At 46.5% G+C, this 21,101-nt stretch overlaps 2 protein-coding genes across 4 annotated transcripts in view; one reads left to right on the top strand and one right to left on the bottom strand.

Moving 5' to 3' along the window:
- LRRC36 (leucine rich repeat containing 36) overlaps window positions 1-10,924 on the top strand; it is a 54,281-nt gene extending 43,357 nt beyond the window's left edge. The window contains exons 10-14 of the mRNA XM_003417122.3: window positions 181-346; window positions 4,427-4,572; window positions 5,545-5,668; window positions 8,190-8,304; window positions 10,476-10,924. Of these exons, the coding sequence (XP_003417170.1) occupies window positions 181-346; window positions 4,427-4,572; window positions 5,545-5,668; window positions 8,190-8,304; window positions 10,476-10,701 (777 nt within the window). The 3' untranslated portion in view covers window positions 10,702-10,924. The remainder of the gene's footprint in view (window positions 1-180; window positions 347-4,426; window positions 4,573-5,544; window positions 5,669-8,189; window positions 8,305-10,475) is intronic.
- A 5,525-nt stretch (window positions 10,925-16,449) lies between these two features.
- On the bottom strand, window positions 16,450-20,302 carry TPPP3 (tubulin polymerization promoting protein family member 3). 3 transcript variants are annotated; one of them, XM_064273919.1, is made up of 5 exons: window positions 20,174-20,282; window positions 19,828-19,979; window positions 17,406-17,599; window positions 17,138-17,291; window positions 16,450-17,021 (listed from the first exon to the last, which is right to left on the bottom strand). In XM_064273919.1, exons 3-5 carry the CDS (start codon window positions 17,591-17,593, stop codon window positions 16,833-16,835), a joined length of 531 nt encoding a protein of 176 aa, XP_064129989.1. In that variant the 5' UTR covers window positions 17,594-17,599; window positions 19,828-19,979; window positions 20,174-20,282; the 3' UTR covers window positions 16,450-16,832. The 3 variants fall into 3 exon arrangements, with proteins under 3 accessions (XP_064129989.1, XP_010595032.1, XP_003417064.1); XM_010596730.2 differs by lacking the exon at window positions 19,828-19,979 and having other exon boundaries at window positions 16,451-17,021; window positions 20,174-20,302; XM_003417016.4 differs by lacking the exon at window positions 19,828-19,979 and having other exon boundaries at window positions 16,451-17,021; window positions 20,164-20,295.
- Window positions 20,303-21,101: the final 799 nt, after the last annotated feature.

Below are 21,101 nucleotides of genomic sequence, written 5' to 3'. Positions count from 1 at the left end.
CCTTTGAAATTATATCTTATTGTATTTGCCTTAGATGTAAATATTATGCTATTCAAATCCAAACTGGAAGGTGAAAAGATCTTTTTCTTTCTTTTTTTTTTTAATGTTAACACATTAAGTGTCTGGGTTCTTACTTCCCTTATAGTGTAAGAATGACAATGTTTTTTTTTTTTCCTTGAGCCTCTCTCTAGTGACTTGGGTAGTTCGCATGGTTTGCCAGGAAATCACAGTCCCCCGATGTCTGCCAGAACCTCCCATGTGGCAACTGTCCTCAGGCAGCTCCTGGAGCTCGTGGATAAGCATTGGAATGGCTCTGGTTCCCTCCTCCTCAACAAGAAGTTCCTCGGTGAGTGATCTCAGTTCCTGGAGAAGGGCTTCAACCTTGCCTTTGCTCTGTATTCCGCTGAAAGCTATTTAGCCACCTTAGCACGCAAGGAACATTGCTCTTGTGATCACTTTCCAAAACTTCTCAGGAGCCCTGTCATTAACAAATCTCTGCATTTCTTCTTCCCTGTTTTTAATCAGCTCTCTTTCCTCATGCACCAGTTGTTTTGTTCCTCCTGTGATTTTTGGTTGTCTCTCATTCCCAGCATAGTAGACCATATAATTGTCTGATTCAAAATGACAAATAACAGTCCATTTCAGCTCACTAATGCCTAAGATATTGATATTTATGTGTTCCATCTCATTTCTGACGATTTCTAATTTTCCTAGATTCATACTTCGTACATTCCAGATTCCGATTATTAACGGATGCCTGCAGCTGTTTCTTCTCATTTTGAGTCTTGCCATGTCAGCATATGAATGTCCCAAAAGCTTGACTCCATCCAAATCATTAAAGTTGACTCTACTTTGAGAAGGCAGCTCTTTCCCTGGCGTATTTGGGTGCCTTCCAACGTGAGGGGCTCATCTTCTGGCACTATATCAATGTTCCACTGCTATTCATAAGGTTTTCACTGTCTAATTCTTTTCAGAAGTAGACCACTGGATCCTTCCTAGTCTGTCTTAGACTGGAAGCTCAGCTGAAACCTCTCCACCACGGGTAACCCTGCTGAATACCAGTGGCATAGCGTCACACACAGCAACACACAAGCCCCTACAGTACGACAAACTGACAGACACATGGGAGCATTCATCATCACAAAGAATATTTCAAGATCTATCCTGAAGTACAACGCTGTCAGTGTTAGGATAATATCTATATGCCTACAAGGAAAGCCAGTTAATACAACTATTATTCAAATTTACACACCAACCACTAAAGCCAAAGATGAGGAAATTAAAGATTTTTACCAACTTCTGCAGTCTGAAACTGATCGAATATGCAATCAGGATGCACTGATAATTACTGGCGATTGGAATGCGAAAGTAGGAAACAAAGAGGAAGGATCTGTAGTTGGAAGATACGGCCTTGGTGATAAAAACAATGCAAGACCGATGACTTCTTCATTGCAAATACCTTTTTTCAACAACATAAATGGCGACTGTCCATGTGGACCTCACCAGATGGAATACACAGGAATCGGATCGACTATATGTGTGGAAAGAGACAATGGAAAACATGATATTATCAGTCAGAACAAGGCCAGGGGCCAAGTGCAGATCAGACCATCAATTACTGAAATGCAAGTTTAAGTTGAAAGTCAAGAAAATTAGAACAAGTCCACAAGAGCCAAAGTATGTCCTTGAGTATATCTCACCTGAATTTAGAGACCATCTCAAGAATAGATTTGAGGCATTGAACACTAATGACCGAAGACCAGATGAGTTATGGAATGACACCAAGGACATCACGCATGTAGAAAGCAGGAGGTCATTAAAAAGACAGGAGAGAAAGAAAAGACCTTAATGGGTGTCAGAAGAGATTCTGAAGCTTGCTCTTGAATGTCGAGTAGCTAAAGCAAAAGGAAAAAATCATAAAGTAAAAGAGCTGAACAGAAGATTTCAAAGGGCAGCTTGAGAAGACAAAGTATTATGATGAAATGTGCGAAGTCCTGGAGATAGAAAACCAAAAGGGAAGAACACACTCAGCATTTCTCAAGCTGAAAGAAATGAAGAAAAAATTCAAGCCTCAAGTTACTATATTGAAAGATTCTATGGAGGAAAATATTAAATGACGCAGGTAGCATCAAAAGAGGATGGAAGGAATACACAGAATTACTATACCAAAAAGAATTGGTCGATGTTCAACCATTTCAGGAGGTAACATAGGATCAGGAACCAAAGTACTGAAGGAAGAAGTCCAAGCTTCACTGAAGGCATTGGAGAAAAACTATGCTCCAGGAATTGACAGAATACCAACTGAAATGTTTTAACAAATGGATGCGGCTCACTCATCTATGCCAAGAAATTTGCAAGACAGCCACCTGACCAACCTATTGGAAGAGATCCATATTTATGCCTAGTCCCAAGAAAGGTGATTCAACAGAATGTGGAAATTATCAAACAATATCATTAATATCACATGTAAGCAAAATCTTGCTGAAGATCCTTCAAAAGCGGCTCTAGCATTATATTGGCTGGGAACTTCCAAAAATTCAAGCCAGATTGGGAAGAGGATATGGAACCAGGGATAGAATTGCTGATGTCAGATGGATTCTGGTTGAAAGCAGAGAATACCGTAAAAATGTTTACCTGTTTTATTGACTATGCAAAGGCATTCGACTGTGTGGATCTTAACAAATTATGGATGACACTGCAGAGAACGGGAATCCTGGAACACTTGATTGTGCTCCTGAGGAATCTGTACATGGATCAAGAGGCAACCGTTCAAAGAGAAGAAGGAGATACTGCATGGTTTAAAGTCAGGAAAGGTGTGCGTCAGGGTCATATTCCTTCACCATACCTATTCAATCTGTATTCTGAACAAATAATCTGAGAAGCTGGACTGTACGAAGAAGAATGGGGCATCAAGATTGTAGGAAGACTCATTAACAACCTATGTTATACAGATGACACAGCCCTGCTTGCTGAAAGTGAAAAGACCTTGAAGCACTTACTGATGAATATCAAAGGTCACAGCCTTCAGTATAGATTACACCTCAATATAAAAAAAATAAATGAAGAAAAAAAACAAAAATCCTTAAAACTGGACCAATAAGCAACATCATGATAAATGGAGAAAAGATTGAGGTTGTCAAGAATTTCATTTTACTTGGATCAACAATAAACACCCATAGAAACAGCAGTCAAGAAATCAAAAGATGGTTTGCATTGGGAAAATCTGCTGCAGAAGACCTTTTTAAAGTGTTGAAAAGCAAAGGTGTCACCTTGAGGACTAAGATGCACCTGACCCAAACCATGGTGTTTTCAATAGTCTCATATGCATGTGAAAGCTGGACAATGAGTAAGGAAGACTGAAGAAGAATTGACGCCTTTGAATTGTTATTATGGTGAAGAATATTGAATATACCATGGACTGCCTAAAGAAGGACCAGATCTGTCTTGGAAGAAGTACTGCCAGAACGTTCCTTAGAAGCAAGGATGGGGGACTATGTCTCACATACTTTGGACATGTTATCAGGAGGGATCAGTCCCTGGAGAAATACATCATACTTTGTAAAGTGGAGGGTCAGCAAAAAAGAGGAAGACCCTCACTTAGATGGATTGACACAGTGGCTGCAACAATGGACTGGAGCATAGCAACAATTGTGAGGATGGCGCAGGACCAGGCAGTGTTTCATTCTGTTGTGCATAGGGTCTCTATGAGTCAGAACCAACTCGACAGCACTTAACAACAACAACTGGGTAACAGAGTGGCCAGGTATATACCATTGATAGTGGTCATGTTAATGAATATAAAAATATTTTATGACCCTTGGGAAAGTGCCAAGAATACAATAGAAACTTGGTTTGATCATCACAGTTCTGAGATGACTATTGAAATGTTTTGATTTGAAAAACTAGAGTGAGTAAAATGACCTGAACTCTTTCTCATTGTGTGTGTATGTTGCTGTTTTTTTGTTAGAAAAATTGGGAAAAACAGTTTTGCAAATGCTGGCCCCATGCCATGTGTTTATTTGTTGTTTAATGGAAGAAAAATTCAAAGAGCTTTTGGTGGTGGTAAATTTTTAAAAACTTGAAAGTTGTTTGGGCTTGATGTTTCCCCCCTAATTTCTAAGGTACATACAGGGAGAAGAAATCCTGACCCAGTTATTTTCCTTTCCATGTTGACCCTTTACTCTCATTTTGTAGAAAATTCTCCCTTGCTAGACATCATTGAGTAGTGTGCAGACCTCACACTCACAAGGGTCTGTTGTTGTTTTCCCATAGAGGATGTGGGATATGATTTGTTGTCCCTTTTAAAACACCTCTTGCAGCCACATACTAAATTCCATTTGTCTTAAAGAGCTGATAGTTATTCTGTAGGAATTCTGTGCTTTAGCTTTTAAGATTGACCTGTGTGCTCAACCTGAACTTTTGGCAGGTCCTGCCCGAGATTTGCTTCTGAGTTTGGTAGTCCCTGCTCCTTCTCAGCCATGGTGTCGTGCACACCCTGAAGATACTTCAAAAGCCTTCCATAGGAGGGAGATTGAACTGAAGGAAGCTGGGCAGCTGGTCCCTAATGATACGGTATGCCTCTTTCTTGCTCCTTTCCTATGCTTTCTTTACTACAAAAGGACAGAGTGGCAGATCTAGAACAGCTCTTTGCCCTAAAGATCATCATCACCATGAGCCCCAGACATTCCTGAACCAGAATATGGAGAAGGCAAAAAAAAAAAAAAACAAAAACCCAGTGCCATTCAGTCGATTCTGACTCATAGCGACCCTATAGGACAGAGTAGAACTGCCCCATAGAGTTTCCAAGGAGCGCCTGGCGGATTTGAACTGCCAACCCTTTGGTTAGCAGCCGTAGCACTTAACTACTATGCCACCAGGGTTTCCATGGAGAAGGCAGTCTGGGCAAATCAGGAACACAAAACTTGCCAGGACAGGGACAGTTTGGAAATTATGCAGGCATCCCTCCTTAGCCCAACCCCTAATCCAAAAATTCTGAAGAAAGATTTAAAATAGAAAAAAAAAAAAAAGGAAAAACCTTAGAGTAAAAAATGTTTAAGGTCATATTCTTGAAGGTAATAGTTTGATTCCAACGAGAGAAAGTGGATTTCTCTGGAATTGTCCTTCCTTCTGATGGAGCTGAGAGCCCCAGACCAGGAGCCATTCCTAGAGCATTAGCTCTGGGAGAGGAAGAAGGGACTCATATCCCCAGGCTTTTTATCCCTTTCCTTAAAATAAAAAGATTTTCAGACACCAAGCTCAATCCTAGAAACTTTAGAGAAGTGACTCAGAATGTTGGTTACTTGTCAAAATGACCACTTGTTCTACTAGAGTAGTGGATAACTCATAGGGAAGAAACTGCATGTGGTAAATTTGCTTGCTGCACTTGAGTTATGTTTACCAATGAGTTCAAATTCTAATAAATCATAGAGATGCTGATGTCCATTGAGTTTATCACTAAATAGAAGAAAGATTCTCTCAGTCCTCTAAAAGCACTCCTCAGGATTTCAGATTCTTTATGTTTGCATTTTGTTTTCTGATCTAAAGGAAAGTTTGAAGCAAAAGCTGGTCAGAGTGCTAGAGGAAAACCTCATTTTGTCAGAAAAAATTCAGCACCTGGAGGAAGGTGCTGCCACCTCGATTGTGAGTGGGCACCAGTCCTACACTTACGGTAAGCTCAGGAAAGCCATGTGTGGTGTATCCAAAGACAACTGTTTGTCTATAGTTGACCTGTTTAATAAGCTTCAATATCAAGTGCTCATAATCAAGAAAAGAGTGCTTCGTTTAGCTTACTCAGCTGTTAAATGTAAAGTCATCTTGCTTCAGAGTTGTCATGTAGGTAACTTGAGTTGCCAGATGAAGCTCTTTGTAAATGTAAAACATGTACGTATCATTATTTAGTTATGTCATTATTTTTGAGACACTTATTTTTTCTGATTGTAGCAATAGAACATGTTTTTTATAGAAAGTTTGAAAAATTCTTTGTCATTGTTAGTTGTTGTCAAGTTGATTCCGACTCATAGCGACCTCATGTGTGCAGAGTAGAACTGTGCTCCATAGCATTTTCAAGGCTATGATCTTCTGGGAGCAGATTGCCAGACCTGTTTTCTGAGGCCCCTTTGGGTGGGTTTGAACCACCAACCTTTAGACTAATAGTTGAGCACTTAACCATTTGGGCCACCCAGGGACTCTTGAAAAATACAAGGAAATATAATTCAACTCCCAGTGAACTACCATTAGTGTTTTAGTATATTTTCTTCCACCTTACCTCCATACATATATTTTTAACTCAAAATTTAAATTTGTGCCCTGATTGAAAAAATAACTTACATTCAATAAAATGTACACATTTTAAGTTTGATGAACTTTGACAAATGTATACAATCCTGTAATCCCATCCCAATCAAAATATAGAACATTTTTGTTACTCTAGAAAGCTCCCTCATACCCCTTTCCAGTGATTTTTCCCATCCTCCACCCCAGGCAGTAACTGATCTGGTTATATCCTAATCTCACTAATTTAATAGTATAGGCATTTCCAATAATATCACATGAATATACCATATTTAATCTATCTATTCCTCTCTATAGTTGTTTCTGATACTTGCTATTATAAAGCTGCCATTATTTGAAATATTATGGCAGCTTTATAATAGCAAACATCAGAAACAACTGTAGATATTATAAATAGTTCTGAAGCATTTCTAAACATTCAAAAGAAAGACCTGAAATGGAAGAAAAGACTCTAAAATTAAATGCTGCTCTAGGATTGTCTTTTCTCCCTTCTGATGGAGCTGAGAGTCCCAGTATTTATACTATTATAAATAATGCTGCTATTAATATCGGTGTACATAGATCTTTGTGTACATTTTCAAGTATTTTCCTAGGAAACATTCCTAGAAATAGAATTAGTAGGTCAGAGGACGTGCACACTTTTAAGGGCTTTTGTTACACACTGCCAAATCATCCTCAAGAAAAGTTGTCTCAATTTACACTCACACCAACAGTGTATTAGAATGCCCATTTCATTCCACTCCTGCCAACTCTGGGTATTAAAAAAAAAAATTGCCATTGTCATAAGGGAAAAATAATACCCCATTTAAGTCTTGATTTGTACTACTTATAGTTTAGGCCAGTGTTTTATATAAAGTCAGCCCTCTACTTCAAACCTTTAGCTCAGCACCCGTAAGCAAGCATTAGGGGCATTTGGATTTATATGAGGAACTGGATGTGTAAGTCAGCACTGTAGTCCCAGAGTTAATCTCAGCACTATCCGATACTCACAAGCTTGAAAAATCTAGGCATCGGGTGTCCATTTACCTACTCTGAAAATAAGCTGGTATTTGTCTGCTGGATATCTACCTTCAATCAGCCATGAGGCCCAATACAGTATTTTGGCTTACTGGTGGTAAATGCAGCTGTTGCAGCCCTGTTTTCCACCTTCTAGAACCTTGTTACTCAAAGTCTGAATCACAGATCAGCAGCATTACCATCACCTGGGAGCTTGTTAGACATGTAGAATATTGGGCCTTGCCTCAGACCTACTGAATCAGATCTATTTTTAATAAGATCCCCAGGGGACTTGTAAGCATATTAAAGCTTAAGAAGCACTGTTTTAGAAGGTTGACTTCCTTAGAACTCAAATTCCTGTGATTTTATCTACTTTATTATTGCAGGCAGTGGTAATATATTTGGGGAGCTAGATATGAGTGTCTTAGCTACAAATGCTGTTTTCACAAGCACTCATTGAGTTATTACTATGTGCCTGACACAGTTCTAGGTGTTTTCACATACTGCACAAGGAATGAAGGACATACATTCACAAGCTGAAATGGAGAATGAAAAAAGACCTAATATTTGTTGACTGCCTATGCTAAATTGGAACAGATGTCTCACTGAATCCTCCTAACAGTGCTATGGGGCAGGAGCTATCAGCTCTAGTGAAACTCAGAAAAATGAATTCGTGTGTACAATATTGAATGGTTGGATTTTAATTTAGATCTGTCTCTTCCCAAACCCCATACCTTTGCCACTCTATATCTGCTGTCTGCAAAGGATAGAACGGTGGATGGAGTGTGGGCTGGGTGCAGTGAAGCCCCAATTCTTCAAGATATCCACCTGAACATTTAAGCTCTGCTCAAAGACTAGCAGTGTGGAATCCTGCTCACTCTTGGCTGCTGTACCCTTTGTAGATGATCTTCTGCACAAAAACCAACAGCTGAACATGCAGGTAGCTTGCCTGAGCCAGGAGCTTGCCCAGCTGAGAAAGCTGGAGGAGACGGTGGCCCTTCTCCATGAAAGTCAGAGGTAGGAGATGGCTTCTGGAGGCAGATGTTTACTTTCCTTTATCTCTTTTGGTTTATTTGGTGAGTTAATATCTATATACTTGGCAAACTAACTCCATTCTGTGTGTAAACCTCCTGTATCTAGGGCAGTTAGTTAGCTCAGTGACCAGAGAACTGCTTTCCAGGACACACCAAGAACTATATGTCTTTTCTGGCATTGCTGGGTTCAATAATTAATAGTTTCACACTGGTCCTAAGTTTCACCCTTAAGCCAAAGATTAGACATGTCCATAAAACAAAATGAGACAAAAGGGGCACACCAGCCCGGGGGCAAGGACTAGAAGGCAGGAGGAGACAGGAAAGCTGGTAATAAGGAACCGAAAGTCAATAAGGGAGAGTGTTGACATGTCGTGGGGTTGGTGACCAATGTCACAAAACAATATGTGTACTAAGTGTTTAATGAGAAGCTAGTTTGTTCTGGAATACCTTCAGCTAAAGTATAATAAAAATCAGAAGAAAAAGGAAAAAAAGTTTCACACTGGGACTAACAGGACCCTTCTTTGGGTCAGCTAGCCTTCCTTGTTTACTTATACCCCTAAAATCAGCTACCTGACTCCTCTGAAAAGTGCCTGCCTGCTATTGGCCACAGAAGAGATGTCAAAATCACTAAGCAGAGTGATGGGGAAAGAACCCATGTTCTCTTCAGTGAAGTATCAGCCTCTTCAAAGAACAGCACCTGCAGGAGGCAGGCTAGAAAAAAATATCAGAAGAAACCTCAAGACTACTGGTACATTTAGGGAAGGCCTTGTAATTTTGATTTGCCAAACACATTTACCAGGACTTTCAGTGAAGTTTAGATATGAGAACCTCATCCCCAACCCCTCAACTCCAAACTTCACACCTGATTTTCATTGAAACAGCTTCATTTTCAGAGGCTTAGACCCAGATCCATTCTGTATGGCCTTCTAAAAAAATTTTTTTTATTATAATATTTCAAATATATACAGAAGTAGAAAGAATAGCATAAAGTCAAGGTCCTCAAACTTGGGTATGCAACAGAATCACCCAAAGGACTTGGAATGCAGACTTGTTGCGCCCTACCCTCAGTTTCTGATTCAGCAGGTCTAGGCTGGGAACTAAGAATCTGCATTTCTAATAATTTTCCAGGTGATGCTGTTGCTGCAGGTCTGTGGACCATACTTTGAAAAGATTACAGTATATCTCTTTAGGGGGATGTACAAATTATTGTATTGTAAGGTAACTTGAAGTAATTCCTCTGTGCTTCCATTTGCTTTTGATTCTTAGGAAATTTTTAAAAAATGATTTTGATTTAATCTTGTTTTATAATTATATAAAACATTGACATGGCCCCAAAGTCAAATCTACAAAATAAGATAAATTCAGAAAAGTCTACCTTCCTTTTCTGTCTCCTCTATCCTTTCCTTCCCTCCCAATAGCTTTCTATTGTGTGTGTGTTTATTTGTATTCCCCTTTTCTTACGCTAAAAAGAGGCATATGATACATAATGTTGGTTTAATATTATATCTTGGAAATCAAATTCACAGTGGTATGTAGAGTTAGTTCTTATTCCTTTTTATTCCTTTTTACAGGTGCATAGTACTCTATTGTGTAGATGGTACCAGTTTATTTAATCAGGTCTCTATTGATGGACATTTGAGTTAACAGTATTTTGCTATTACAAATAGTACTTAAATGAATAACATTGTGCATTTTTTTTGCCAGTGTCTGGATGGCTTTTAACATTATATGGTAATACAGAGTCCAAGAATACAGTCATGATTCGCACCATTAGTTAATCTCAGAGACAGGATATATTAGAAGAAGTAGAAGTTAAATTAAGGTTTTGGGGTAGAAATTGGAGATCTGGTCAGGTGCCATTCTCCCAGTGCTTCCACTTACCTCATCATGAAAATGCTTTGGGAAGACCAGAATGAGCACTATATAAAATGTGAAATATGTTATTGCGGCCGTCGATCTGGAGCAAAATCAAACAGAACTGTAATGAAGAAAGAAACTACAGGCCTGCTTTTAAAATAACTCACTCATAAATTGGACAATTCTATTTTAAGATGTTACTTCATTTTATATTTGTCTTTAGCAAACATTTCTGATTTGAATGGCTTCTACTTTACTTTTATGATTTCACGACTGACTTTTTCCCCTGTGTCTCAGATCCCTGGTGGTAACTAATGAGTATCTGCTGCAGCAGCTGAATAAAGAGCAGAAAGGTTATTCAGGGAAAGCACTCCTGCCTCCTGAGAAGAGTCATCATTTGGGGAGATCATCGCCCTTTGGGAAAAGCACATTGTCTTCCTCCTCGCCAGCGGCACATGACACCGGTCAGTATCTAATACAGAGTGTCTCAGATGCTGTCCCAGAGCCTAGTTTGTGGAGCTGACCCCTTCACTGCAGCTTCCCTCTCGGATATGGAGGGCTCTCAGTGCCATTTCCCCAGTGTGGTGGTTCTTACTCATAAAAGTGAAGAAAAACACTTATTCTGGTTACATTTTATTGGTCCTCTTTTGTATTTATTTTTTTATCTCCTCCCATCAAGTCATTCTTTCCTTGTGCCCACAGAAGTAGTTGGCACCAGGTCCGAGGCATTATTTCACATAGAAACATTTGCCTGAAAATGTTGAAAAGGAAAAAACAAACACTAGACCTTTTTCTCCAGGGTCATGTGAAGCTGTGCAGTAGAAGGTTAAAAAAGAACATCCATGGTGTCTTTTGTGTTAGAAGAATAATTCTAGAGAATTCATATTTACTCATTCATCAAACATGTTTTGAATTTCCTTCCACCATAGTGAAAGGGTGACAAAGTCTATTGTCTGCCTTGGAGCAGCCAACAATTTAGTCAGGGAGAAAAGCACAAAGCTCCACAAGTGGTGGAGCTCAAAGCTTGTAATAGGTACCAAAGATGGCTAAACAAAAGCCTAAAGGCACGCCAGAGAAAGAGAGAGTAGTTTCTACCACAAAGAACTGGAGAAGGCTTCAATGAAGACTTGTCGTTTGAGTGGGAGCTGGCCTAATGAGTAGAATGTTAGATGGAGGGAATGCAGAGCCTCCCAGGCCAAGGGTGTAGAGCAGAAGAGCTTGGACCTCCCAGAGGGGTCATGGTACAGCCAGAAGGTATGGAACCTGATCTAAGTTCTAGCACAGTAGCCAGTAACAGTGTGGAGGATGGACTAGCAGGGGAGACACAGTGGCAGTGCCCAGGAGACAGATGGGAAGTGGACAGAGAGGATGGGATGAGATGAGAGCTTTTTTGCAGGACGAATCACCAGAACTTGGTGATTAGTAGTATGTGACGAGTGGCCCAAAGTTTTGTGCATTGGACCTGGATAGGTGACAATGCCATTAATAGATGCTGAGTACTCAGCAAGTGGAGCACTTGTGAGGGGAGTCAGTGCCCTGTTCACTGAGGCGGGGGAGGGGGAGGGACAATCTAACTGGCAAGCGATATATTGGCTAGAGATCATTTCATTCATTCATTCATCCATTCGGGCATTGCTCTAGCCTCTGGGGATATTGACTAACAGAGAAGACAGATATTGAACAAAATGTACATAATTAATTATGATTATGGTAAATACTAAAAAGGAATGGTATATGGTACCATAAAAGTATATAACAGGAGAGCCTGGTGTCAGAAAAATGTTCCTTGAGGAAATGATCTTTCAACTGAGACCTGAGAAGAGACCTAAGACCTGAGGACCTGAGGGCCTGAGGGCAAGAGCAGTGGGGAGAAACTGCCGAGAGAAACAGCATGTACAAAGGCCCTGAGATGAGAAGGAACATGGTCCATTCAGGGAACTGAGGGACTAAAAGGAGGTGAGCAGGTCACATGGCTTCTTGAAGATTTTAGACTGGGAAGGCAGAGGGGTGACAGATTTGTTTGTGAGGATTCCTCCATAAGAAAAGGGGATTAGTTGCCGGGCGGGGTGGGAGAAGACAAAGAGGAGCTAGAGAACCCAGAGAGGAGGCTGGTGTAGTTCAGGCTAGAAATGCAACTTCTGAAGATGTTAGCTTTGGGCTCAGCACCCATTTTACATATGTTGTTGTTCGGTGCTGTTGAGTCAATTTTTGACTCATAGCTACCCCATGTGACAGAGTAGGACTGCCCCATAGGGTTTTCTAGGTTGTAATCTTTACAGGAGCACGTCGCCAAGTTTTTCTCCCATGGAGCTGCTGGGTGGGTTCAAGCCACCAACCTTTCAGTTAGCAGCTGAGCACTTAACCATTGAGCCACGAAGGCTCTTTATGTTACATATAAGTACCCTGTATTTCGGGCATAAGGCACAATTTTCTTTTAATCTTGGCTGGGTATTTTAAAAATCAGTGGGAAAAAAATAATAAAAGTAGTTCTAGGTATGTTTCCCAAGTAGTGACTGTTACCAGAGAGTATGTATGGGGCAAGGGACTGTCAGCCTAATGCCATGTTGTTTCTCCTCATCTTCAGAGGCACATCAGAGAAAGAAGCAAGTGGAGGGATTAGACACTTATTTGCTCCCCTGACTCAGGCGCTGTGCGGGGAAGGAGAGCTATTGCCATGATATTGAGACTTGAAGGTACAACCAAGAGCACCTACTTCTAAACCAAAAAACCAAACTAAACCCACTGCCACTGAGTTGGACTCATAGCAACACTATAGGACAGAGTAGAACTGCCCCACAGAGTTTCCAAGGAACACCTGGTGGATTCAAACTGCCAACCTTTTTGTTAACAGCCGTAGCACTTAACCACTGTGCCACCAGGGTTTCCACCTACTTCTAAGTTATAAACAAAACCCACAGACCTCTGGATTTTATGTGGAGAGGAAGGCCCCTTGGCTTCCCAAAAGGAGCATGTACAGAGGAGCCATACGTTTCTTTGAGCTGTGTGACTCTGAAGGAGTTAGAGTGAGCTCACGCTCAGTGGGAATGTCTGTAATAAGAGCCCCCCACCCCCTACATCCCACCACCACTCATCTGGGACTGTCTTTGCCCCATTGAGAGGCCTCCAAAGAGCCCATGCTGTGCCCAGGTAAGGGAGCCTTGGTCCGTGGCCTTGCAGCCCTGAGTTGTCATATTTCAGGGTCCCAGCCCAGTGCATGAGGAGCCCTTGTGGCACAGTGATTAAGTGCTCAGCCGCTAACCTCAAGGTCAACAGTTCAAACACACCAGCTGCTCCATGGGAGAAAGATGTAGCAGTCTGCTTCTGTAAAGATTACAGCCTTGGAAACCCTATGGGGCAGCTCTACTCTATCCTATAGGGTTGCTATGCGTAGAAATTGACTTATGGCAGTGGGTTTGGTTTGGTTTGGTTTAGCCCAGTGCCCAGGCCAACCTCCTGGACAGACTGTCGGGGAGAAAATAACCCACTTCCCTCTACACCCCCAGCTCGTCCTTCATCTCCCTGTGAACATCTGTTCAGGGCGCCTCTAAGGAGGAGCAAAAGAGCCTATCCCAGACTGAGCCACCTTCACGCCTTTTTCTGTTGTCACTGAAAAGGGGTCCCCAGGCCAGGTGCCTTTCTAAGGTTGCTGGCTGCTCCTGGGGAAGTCGACTGTGTTTCTGATTTTCTCTGTGTGGGCAGGCACTTGATTTAGGGGGCAGGGGCAGAGTTGGGGTGTCAGGAAGAGCTAAACAGTTGTTGCACTGTAGGGCTGAGTGGCTCCACAAGGGGAGGGGAAGGCCCCTGAAACAAGTAGAAAACAAGTGGAGAGGAATTCCTCACCTTAGTCCTGACACTATTGGGAGAAAGGAAAAAACACATCTGGGATGGAGACTGGGTCTTCAGGGAAGTTCTGTGCCCAAAGGGGAGGGCAGAGCCACTCTGACAGGTTTGGACTTGCCCCTGCTGAACATAAAAGCTTTTGAATCGCTTTATCCCACAGATGCTCACCTCTCTTTCTTGCCTAGCCTGGTTTTGCTAGCAAAGTCCGAAAAGCTTCACCCCATGATGAGGCGGTGGGGGATGGAGCAGTGACAACAGGGCTGAAGTCGCATTGTTTGATCAGCTGCTGCTGTTTGCCAGTCTGCTAGACCATTCAGTCTTTAAGGGTCTTTCTGGCTCTGGGTGGGCCTTGGTTTCCCTCAGGTGCCAAAACCACTTTTCAAGAAGACAAAAAAAAAAAACCGAAACTCATTGCTGTCAAGTTAATTCCACTTCATAGTGACCCTATAGGACAGAGTAGAACTGCCCCATAGGGTTTCCAAGGCTGTAAATCTTTTTATGGAAGCAGGCTGCCACATCTTTCTCCTATGGAGCAGCTGGTGTGTTTGAACCGCTGACCTTGAGGTTATTAGCCAAGCACTTAATCACTGTGCCACCAGGGCTCTTTTTCAAGAAGAAAGGGAGGTTTTACTCCTACAAGGTAGAGCTTTGGAACTCAGCCAATTCTCACTCTGGGTTCCTCCAAGCCACACTACTAGTCATGGGAATAAACCAGCCACTCCTCCCACCTCTGCATACTGGATGGTCCACTCACCTATAGCTGGGAACTTGGCCTAGTTTGTAATGCAGTTCAGTTCTTTTCACTATGAGGATATTTCAGAAAGTGAAAGCCAGATAATTTGGGTTCCACCCGTTATGCTTATTTAAGCAAAGCTTGCAAATCAAACAAATTCCCCGAAGCTAGAGGAATCAATCCTCTTAATATGTGCTGATGGGAGAGTGGAACTCTCTGAAACTTTCTCCTGGGCAGTACAGGGAACATGGTTAGCTTGGTGAGGAGGAGTCACATGTAAGGGTCCCACAGCTGTCCGTGGGATGGCGAGGCACTGCTGTGGCCAGGGTATTTATCTGCCTCCCTAGAATTCCTACCTCACCTCCCCAGAATCCCTGTCCTGAGCTACACTATCCCTATATACCCCAACTCCCAAGTGAAGTTGGGTTCAGGGGATTCTGGAACCACCTGGGGCAGGAATGTCCCAGAAGGACAGCCTGTGGACTGAGGGGATAAACAGTTGTGCTGCTTTTCCTTGTTATCTGCATGAGTATTTGTGAACATGTGCCTTCCAAGCCTCTTCTAGCACCCATGAGAGCTGCTATCTCCTGGGCAGGCCTGAAAGCCCATCTAGTCCCCTGTCACAGCAGGAAGGAAGGAGAGTTGGCCCCAAAGCCTTAGGTGTGAGAATAGCTCTAGCCTAAAACCTAGCTTCTCAGAGGGGAGAAAGCTTGTTCTACAAATGCCCAGAAGTCCTAAGGACCAAAGAGCCACCATCCTACCCCTGAACTTGGGATGTTGAACAGCTGGGAGGGCATCCCTTCACTGATGAACGCCCTTGCCCACCTGCCAAAGGTTGGCACTGGGTGCCAGGCTCCAACACTAGCCGCCCAGCACCACTTTTGGAAATCAGTGTTGGGGACTTCTGTGCTAGAAGAGCCTGGCCTGGGAGACAAGGTACAGTTCTGGCCTTGAGTCTGCAGAAGCCCTCTCCTCATCCTGGGAGACAAAGGTACAGTTCTGGCCTTGAGTCTGCAAAATCCCTCTCCTCATCCTGGGAGACAAAGGTACAGTTCTGGCCTTGAGTCTGCAAAATCCCTCTCCTCATCCTGGGAGACAAAGGTACAGTTCTGGCCTTGAGTCTGCAGAAGCCCTCTCCTCATCCTGGGAGACAAAGGTACAGTTCTGGCCTTGAGTCTGCAAAATCCCTCTCCTCATCCTGGGAGACAAAGGTACAGTTCTGGCCTTGAGTCTGCAGAAGCCCTCTCCTCATATATAAAATTAGGGAATGCAACTGTCTACCCTCTGAGGTTTTTCCTGGCCCTGCATTCTTGAGTTTTCTGAGCTGAAGCCCAAGATGACTTGCCTTGGTAGCCGCCTGAAGTGGGGGCCTGTCAGCAGGCTGAGAGCCGAGGCCAGGCACTGGGGCCTCTGCCAGGGCTTGGCTCAGGCCAAGTCTGCTGTCTCATCCCTCCGCCTGCTATCAGAGAGGAGAGGGGCCTAACTGCAGGAAGAGAAGATGTGATGTTAGGACTCTGGATCAGGGCTGAGTTAAAAGGCTCTGTGTTCCCTAAGGAGCATCTCTGGGCAGTCTGGCTCTGTGCTAATGGAAGGGATGGGTGTTTTTTTCTAGGCAGGGCTGCCAGTGGAAGAGAGAGATCAGCAGGGTATGAGACAAGGGGATGCTGTTACTTAGGGGTCTCTCCTACCCCCATTGTCATATACCCAATCAGGCCACATTGGTACAAAAGGTGTCTTTATTGAGGTCTGGGGAAGAATTAGGCACTTGGCCAGAGCAGCAGCTTAAAATATAAGTCAAGCAGGCAAGGGTTAGCCATGCTTGGGGCTAGGTTGGGGTGGTGAGGCTACAGGCACAGACTCTCTCCAGAGGGACAGAAGTTATGCGGGAGGGGCACAAGGAGGAAGAGGGCGCATAGCAGTCTGGGCGAGAGGCCTGGTGGGCTGGCCCCATGGGGCTGGGCAGGAAGCTCTGGGTGGCTGGTCCAGCAGGTAGGGGACCGGCTCTCTTGCTCCACGTGCCCCGTAGGCCCAGGCCTGAGCCTCTGGCAGGGGCAGGCGTGCTGGGGGGGTCTTCTTAGGACTCACTTCTTCACTTTAGCATCATAGGTGCCTGCATTCTTGTAGGCACTCACGTAGCCACTGTCATCCAAGATGTCCTGGCGTCCAGCAATCCCCTTCCCCTTGCCGCTCTCGTCGAAGCGCTCCTTATGGGAGCCTGTATACTTGCTGGTGTCAGTCAGCCGTTCCACGGCACCCCCTGTTTTTGCTTTCTGTTGGGACAGAGTTCCCCCAGGGGCACCTGATGAGAGAGCCCTGCCCTCCCCACCCCCAGCTGAGATTCCCCACATCCCCCTCAGTGACCACCCTAGACCAGCAGAACACTTACGGTGACACCCACGTTGGCTGGTTCCTTGCCTGCCACCAGTTGGCAGATGGCATCAAAGGCCTCCTCTTTGCTCTTTCCTTTGAATCGCTTGGTGGCCAGCTCTTCTAGGGCCTTCTTGAACTCTTCATAGTTGATGACCCGAGCTGACTTCCCCCTGCCAGGTGCATGGGCATTATGAGTTTTCCCCTTCTCTATGTCCTCCCTGGCTCCAGCCCCCCAACTCCTTGCCTTCTGGGGACATCAGAAGCAGGGGCTGCCTGCGGCTCACTTGACTTTAGAGAAGACAATGTCGACATCGGTCCCTGTCACGGCCTTCCCGTCAGCCACTTTGCAGTCCTTGCACAGCTTGGCCCAGTTCTTGCCATTCATCTCATGCCCACTGGCCTTGGGGTCGCCATGGATGGCAAACTTGCGGAAGCTCTCCTCCAGCCCAGCCATGTCTGTGCTCACTGCCATGCCACCCTGTAGGGACCCACCTTGGTCACCTCCCAACCAAGCTGCCCATTCCCTGCCCTCCCCAAGGCACAGAACACTCCTGTCTCTACTGCAGAGATGGAGTTGTGTGAACTTCTGCTACATACCCTCAGAGTTGGAGCGGCCTGGGGAGAGGGGCCAGCATGCAGTGTTGCCCTGGGCCCCAGAGCCTAACTAAGAGGCGGTTAGGAAGAGGGAAGAGCCCCAAAAGGAAAGGTTCTGTTGCTTAGTGCCAGCCCTGGCTCTGAGTAGGATTAGAAGATGAAATCATGATGCCCGCACCAGGCTGGGAACAGAGTGATACTGTCCAGAAAGATTGTGAGGGCAGCAGCTGGGGCCATGGCTTTGTCTGGCCCTGGCACAAGGCCTGCTTGGGTGGAAGTGAGGGTGGCAGAGCGGGCTCCCCCTCTCAGGGAGCTCCATGCCAAACTGGGTCAGGGCCAGGCTGCTGGTTAGGCAGGTATTTACTGAGGACATTGTCTCTGTAAGGTCATGAGGACCCAGCAAGACCCAACCCAGGCCTGAAAAGGGAGCCAGAGCCTGGACAGGGGTGGGTGCCCTAGGCAGAGGTGCAGCTGGCCCAACCGGGACCTTGTTACTATTTGCTGTTAAACAAAAACATGAGGGGAGCGGGAGCTTGGGGCTGGCCTGGCCACAGTTTGTGAAGCCTGGAGACAGTTGCTAAGGGAGGGTGGTGCTGCTTGGAGAATGTTGCTAAGGGTAGGATGGTGTCAGGGCAGCTCAGGGAGAAGCTCCCAGTGCTGCTGGGCTAGGCTGGGCTGGGGAACAGGGGCCCAGGGGTGGAGCAAGCCAGCACTCCCAGCGCCTGGGGCACAACCGTGGCTTCCTGGCCCCTTGCCACCCATTGGGGCTGTAACCTCCTGGTCTGTGGAGTTTAGGAGGAGTAGAAGATTGGGGGGCTACCCTGGGTGGGGCCTGTAGAATTACCAGCCCCCAAGAGGCATGTTGGAGAGTGGTACTATGCCTTGGTGCTGTCGTCCTCACACCTATGCCCTGCATTGAAGCACACCTCCCCAGTGTTCATGCCTTTGTCGAGGTCCCCTGACCACACCCTGAGTACCGTCATGCCAGGCCGCACTCCTACAGCCCAGCACTGCCCCCACGTGCCCTCAGCCCTGGTCCTCCACACCCTCGACTTGCATCCTCTGACACACCCTTAACCTGGTACTGAGGCCCTCTGACCACACCCTGAGTGCTGCACTAAAGTGCCCCCTCCACAGCCCCACAGCCCTTAGCCCATGCTGCAGCCTCCTCCATCCACACATCCACAGCCCTGTCAATAAGGGCCCCTGACCATGCCCTCCACATCTGCCCCACACCTGACCTGAAGCCCCCCGGTAATACTCGCAGCCCCCATACCCCCTCACAGCCCACTGCAGTCCCCTGGCTGCACCCTCAGCTCCGTACTGCAAACTCTCCTCCTCATACCGCAGCCTTGTACTGAGGCCTCCCTGACCACACCCTCAGCCCCCGCCCTGCAGCACCCTCCAGCCACACCCCACAGCCCCATGACAGACGCCCTGTCTGCACACCCGTAGCCCTTACTGGGACCCCTAACTATTGTCTCGGTAACTCACTCCATCTCCACGTACCCGCAGCCCTGAGCACACCCTCACAAACCCCCCTTTGTCAACACCCACAGCCCTGTGCTGAGACCCTCTGACCACACTCTCAGCCATGCATAAAGCCCCCGGCGACCACACCCACAGGCTTGTATTTCCAGACTCCCAGGTACCATGCTGAAATCCACTGGGTTGAAACACCCCTGCCCACACCACTTCCTCCACTGCAGCTCCCTAATCACACCTCAGTCCTGCCCTGCAGATGCCTCAGTAACCATCTTCTATCTCTGCCTTTTATCCTAGAGCCCCCAGTGCCTATGGCCTGCCTGGGGCCCTGCCCAGCTACTTCCTCTTCCACTACCACTGGCCCAACACTGAAAACACCTCCCCCAGTGACCACATGCACCCATCCCTAAATTGCTGTTTCTGGGCTTATGAGCACCCATAGCTCCTTCAGTACAGTGAGCTCTGTGGGACCACAACCCCAGTCTGCATTGTACTCCCCTCCCCTCCCTGTCTGTGCTGCAACCTCCCACCAGGGACCCGGAGCCCAGCATTTGGTTTGTCCCAGGAGCTTAGGAACACAGGATGCATGTCCCAGGGGACTGGGAGGGTCCTGCATCTAGTGCTCACTCCTCTCTGTGGGAAGATGGAGTCTTGGTACTCTTGGGGCTGATCACATGGAGCCAGGTCGCAGGCCGTCGTTGGGGTCTGCAGGCCATGGATGAAGCGGCCACGCCCATGGACTGGAGCCACCTGCTCGCTCCCGCCGAGACAGCTGGAGTCTTCAATCAGCCAGGCAAGGAGGTGAGGGTGGGGGTTGGGGGGAACGCTGAGGCCTGGGCAGGGCCTCTCAGCTGGCGTCCCCGGCTCGGCATTACCGGGGTTGGGACCCTCCCAGGCCGCTCCTTCCCCACCCCCTTATCATGCAGGGTACTGGTTAGAGTGGTCGGCGCCCGGGTCTCCTACCGGCCTCTACCTCGTGTCTTCTCCTGCAGTGCGCGTTCGGATGGACAGAAGGACGCAAGAACTGACCCACAGACGCGGGAGACCAGGCGGCTCCGCAGCTCTGCTCCCAGCCGGCTCTGGGGCGGGACTGCAGCCCGGGCGGCTCCGCCGTATTATCCCCTGTTTCTCCGTCTCCATAGAGATAGCGAGTCCCACCCCCGGGCTGTCTCGGCGGGAGAGTGACCAAGGTCACGCTGGCCCCGCCCACAAGCCCCCGCCCTCCGAGCGCTCCGGGTTCCGCCCGGGCGGACTGCTCCTGCAGCCTAGTCCCGCGGCCCCGGGGCAGCTCCTGTGCCCTCCCGACTGGGGAGGAAGTCTTCCGATGGCCCCCTGACCTGGGTTCAGCCCAAAGTTCAAAACCAGCCCCCACCTCAAGGGCGAACAAACCAAAGGCCGGTTGAAAACTGGGAGGAGGGCGGGCGGGAAGGTCCCTTCCCTCTCTGACCCGGGTCTAGAGCTGGCTCTAGAAAACAGTTCTCCGCTGAACGTGCGACATCTCCAGCGCTCTCCGGGGTGGGGTCGAGAGTCCGGAGCATTGGAGTCAGGGAAGGGACAATAATCAAATTATGCATTTTTAGCCCGAGTCCTAGTACCCGAAGGCATTCCCGCTGCCACGGAAAAGCTCCTGGACCTCCGGGGTCGGCGCTTTTCCGTCATTTCCACCCCTCTGCTTCTGCTGCCTCTGGAGCCTAAAGCCTGCTTTCCCCCTTGCCCCTCTCCAAAAGTAAATCCTATCTTCAAGAAAAATAGCCTCTTCCAGGTAGCCACCCAGGACCTTTTCTAGCCAGAGTCCTGTACCTGAGCGCCTCGATTCCTCGTGCGCCGCCATATGACAACCTGGGTATTGTACAAGGGTCCGCCGGAGACGGTGCGGTTCCCGGGGGGCCCGTGGCATTCGC

This window comes from Loxodonta africana, chromosome 21 (assembly GCF_030014295.1).
Source record: "Loxodonta africana isolate mLoxAfr1 chromosome 21, mLoxAfr1.hap2, whole genome shotgun sequence".
Lineage (NCBI taxonomy): Eukaryota > Metazoa > Chordata > Mammalia > Proboscidea > Elephantidae > Loxodonta > Loxodonta africana.
Note: the sequence above shows the minus strand (reverse complement) of the source record. Positions and strands in the feature narration are given on the sequence as shown.

Excerpts from the sequence above, each read along its gene's own strand:
- TPPP3 (XM_010596730.2), bottom strand. The coding sequence starts at position 17,593 with ATGGCAGTGAGCACAGACATGGCTGGGCTGGAGGAGAGCTTCCGCAAG. Across the intron at positions 17,292-17,405 it reads ATTGTCTTCTCTAAAGTCAA|GGGGAAGTCAGCTCGGGTCA; the intron begins GTGAGCCGCAGG and ends TGCACCTGGCAG. Across the intron at positions 17,022-17,137 it reads CAGCCAACGTGGGTGTCACC|AAAGCAAAAACAGGGGGTGC; the intron begins GTAAGTGTTCTG and ends CTGTCCCAACAG.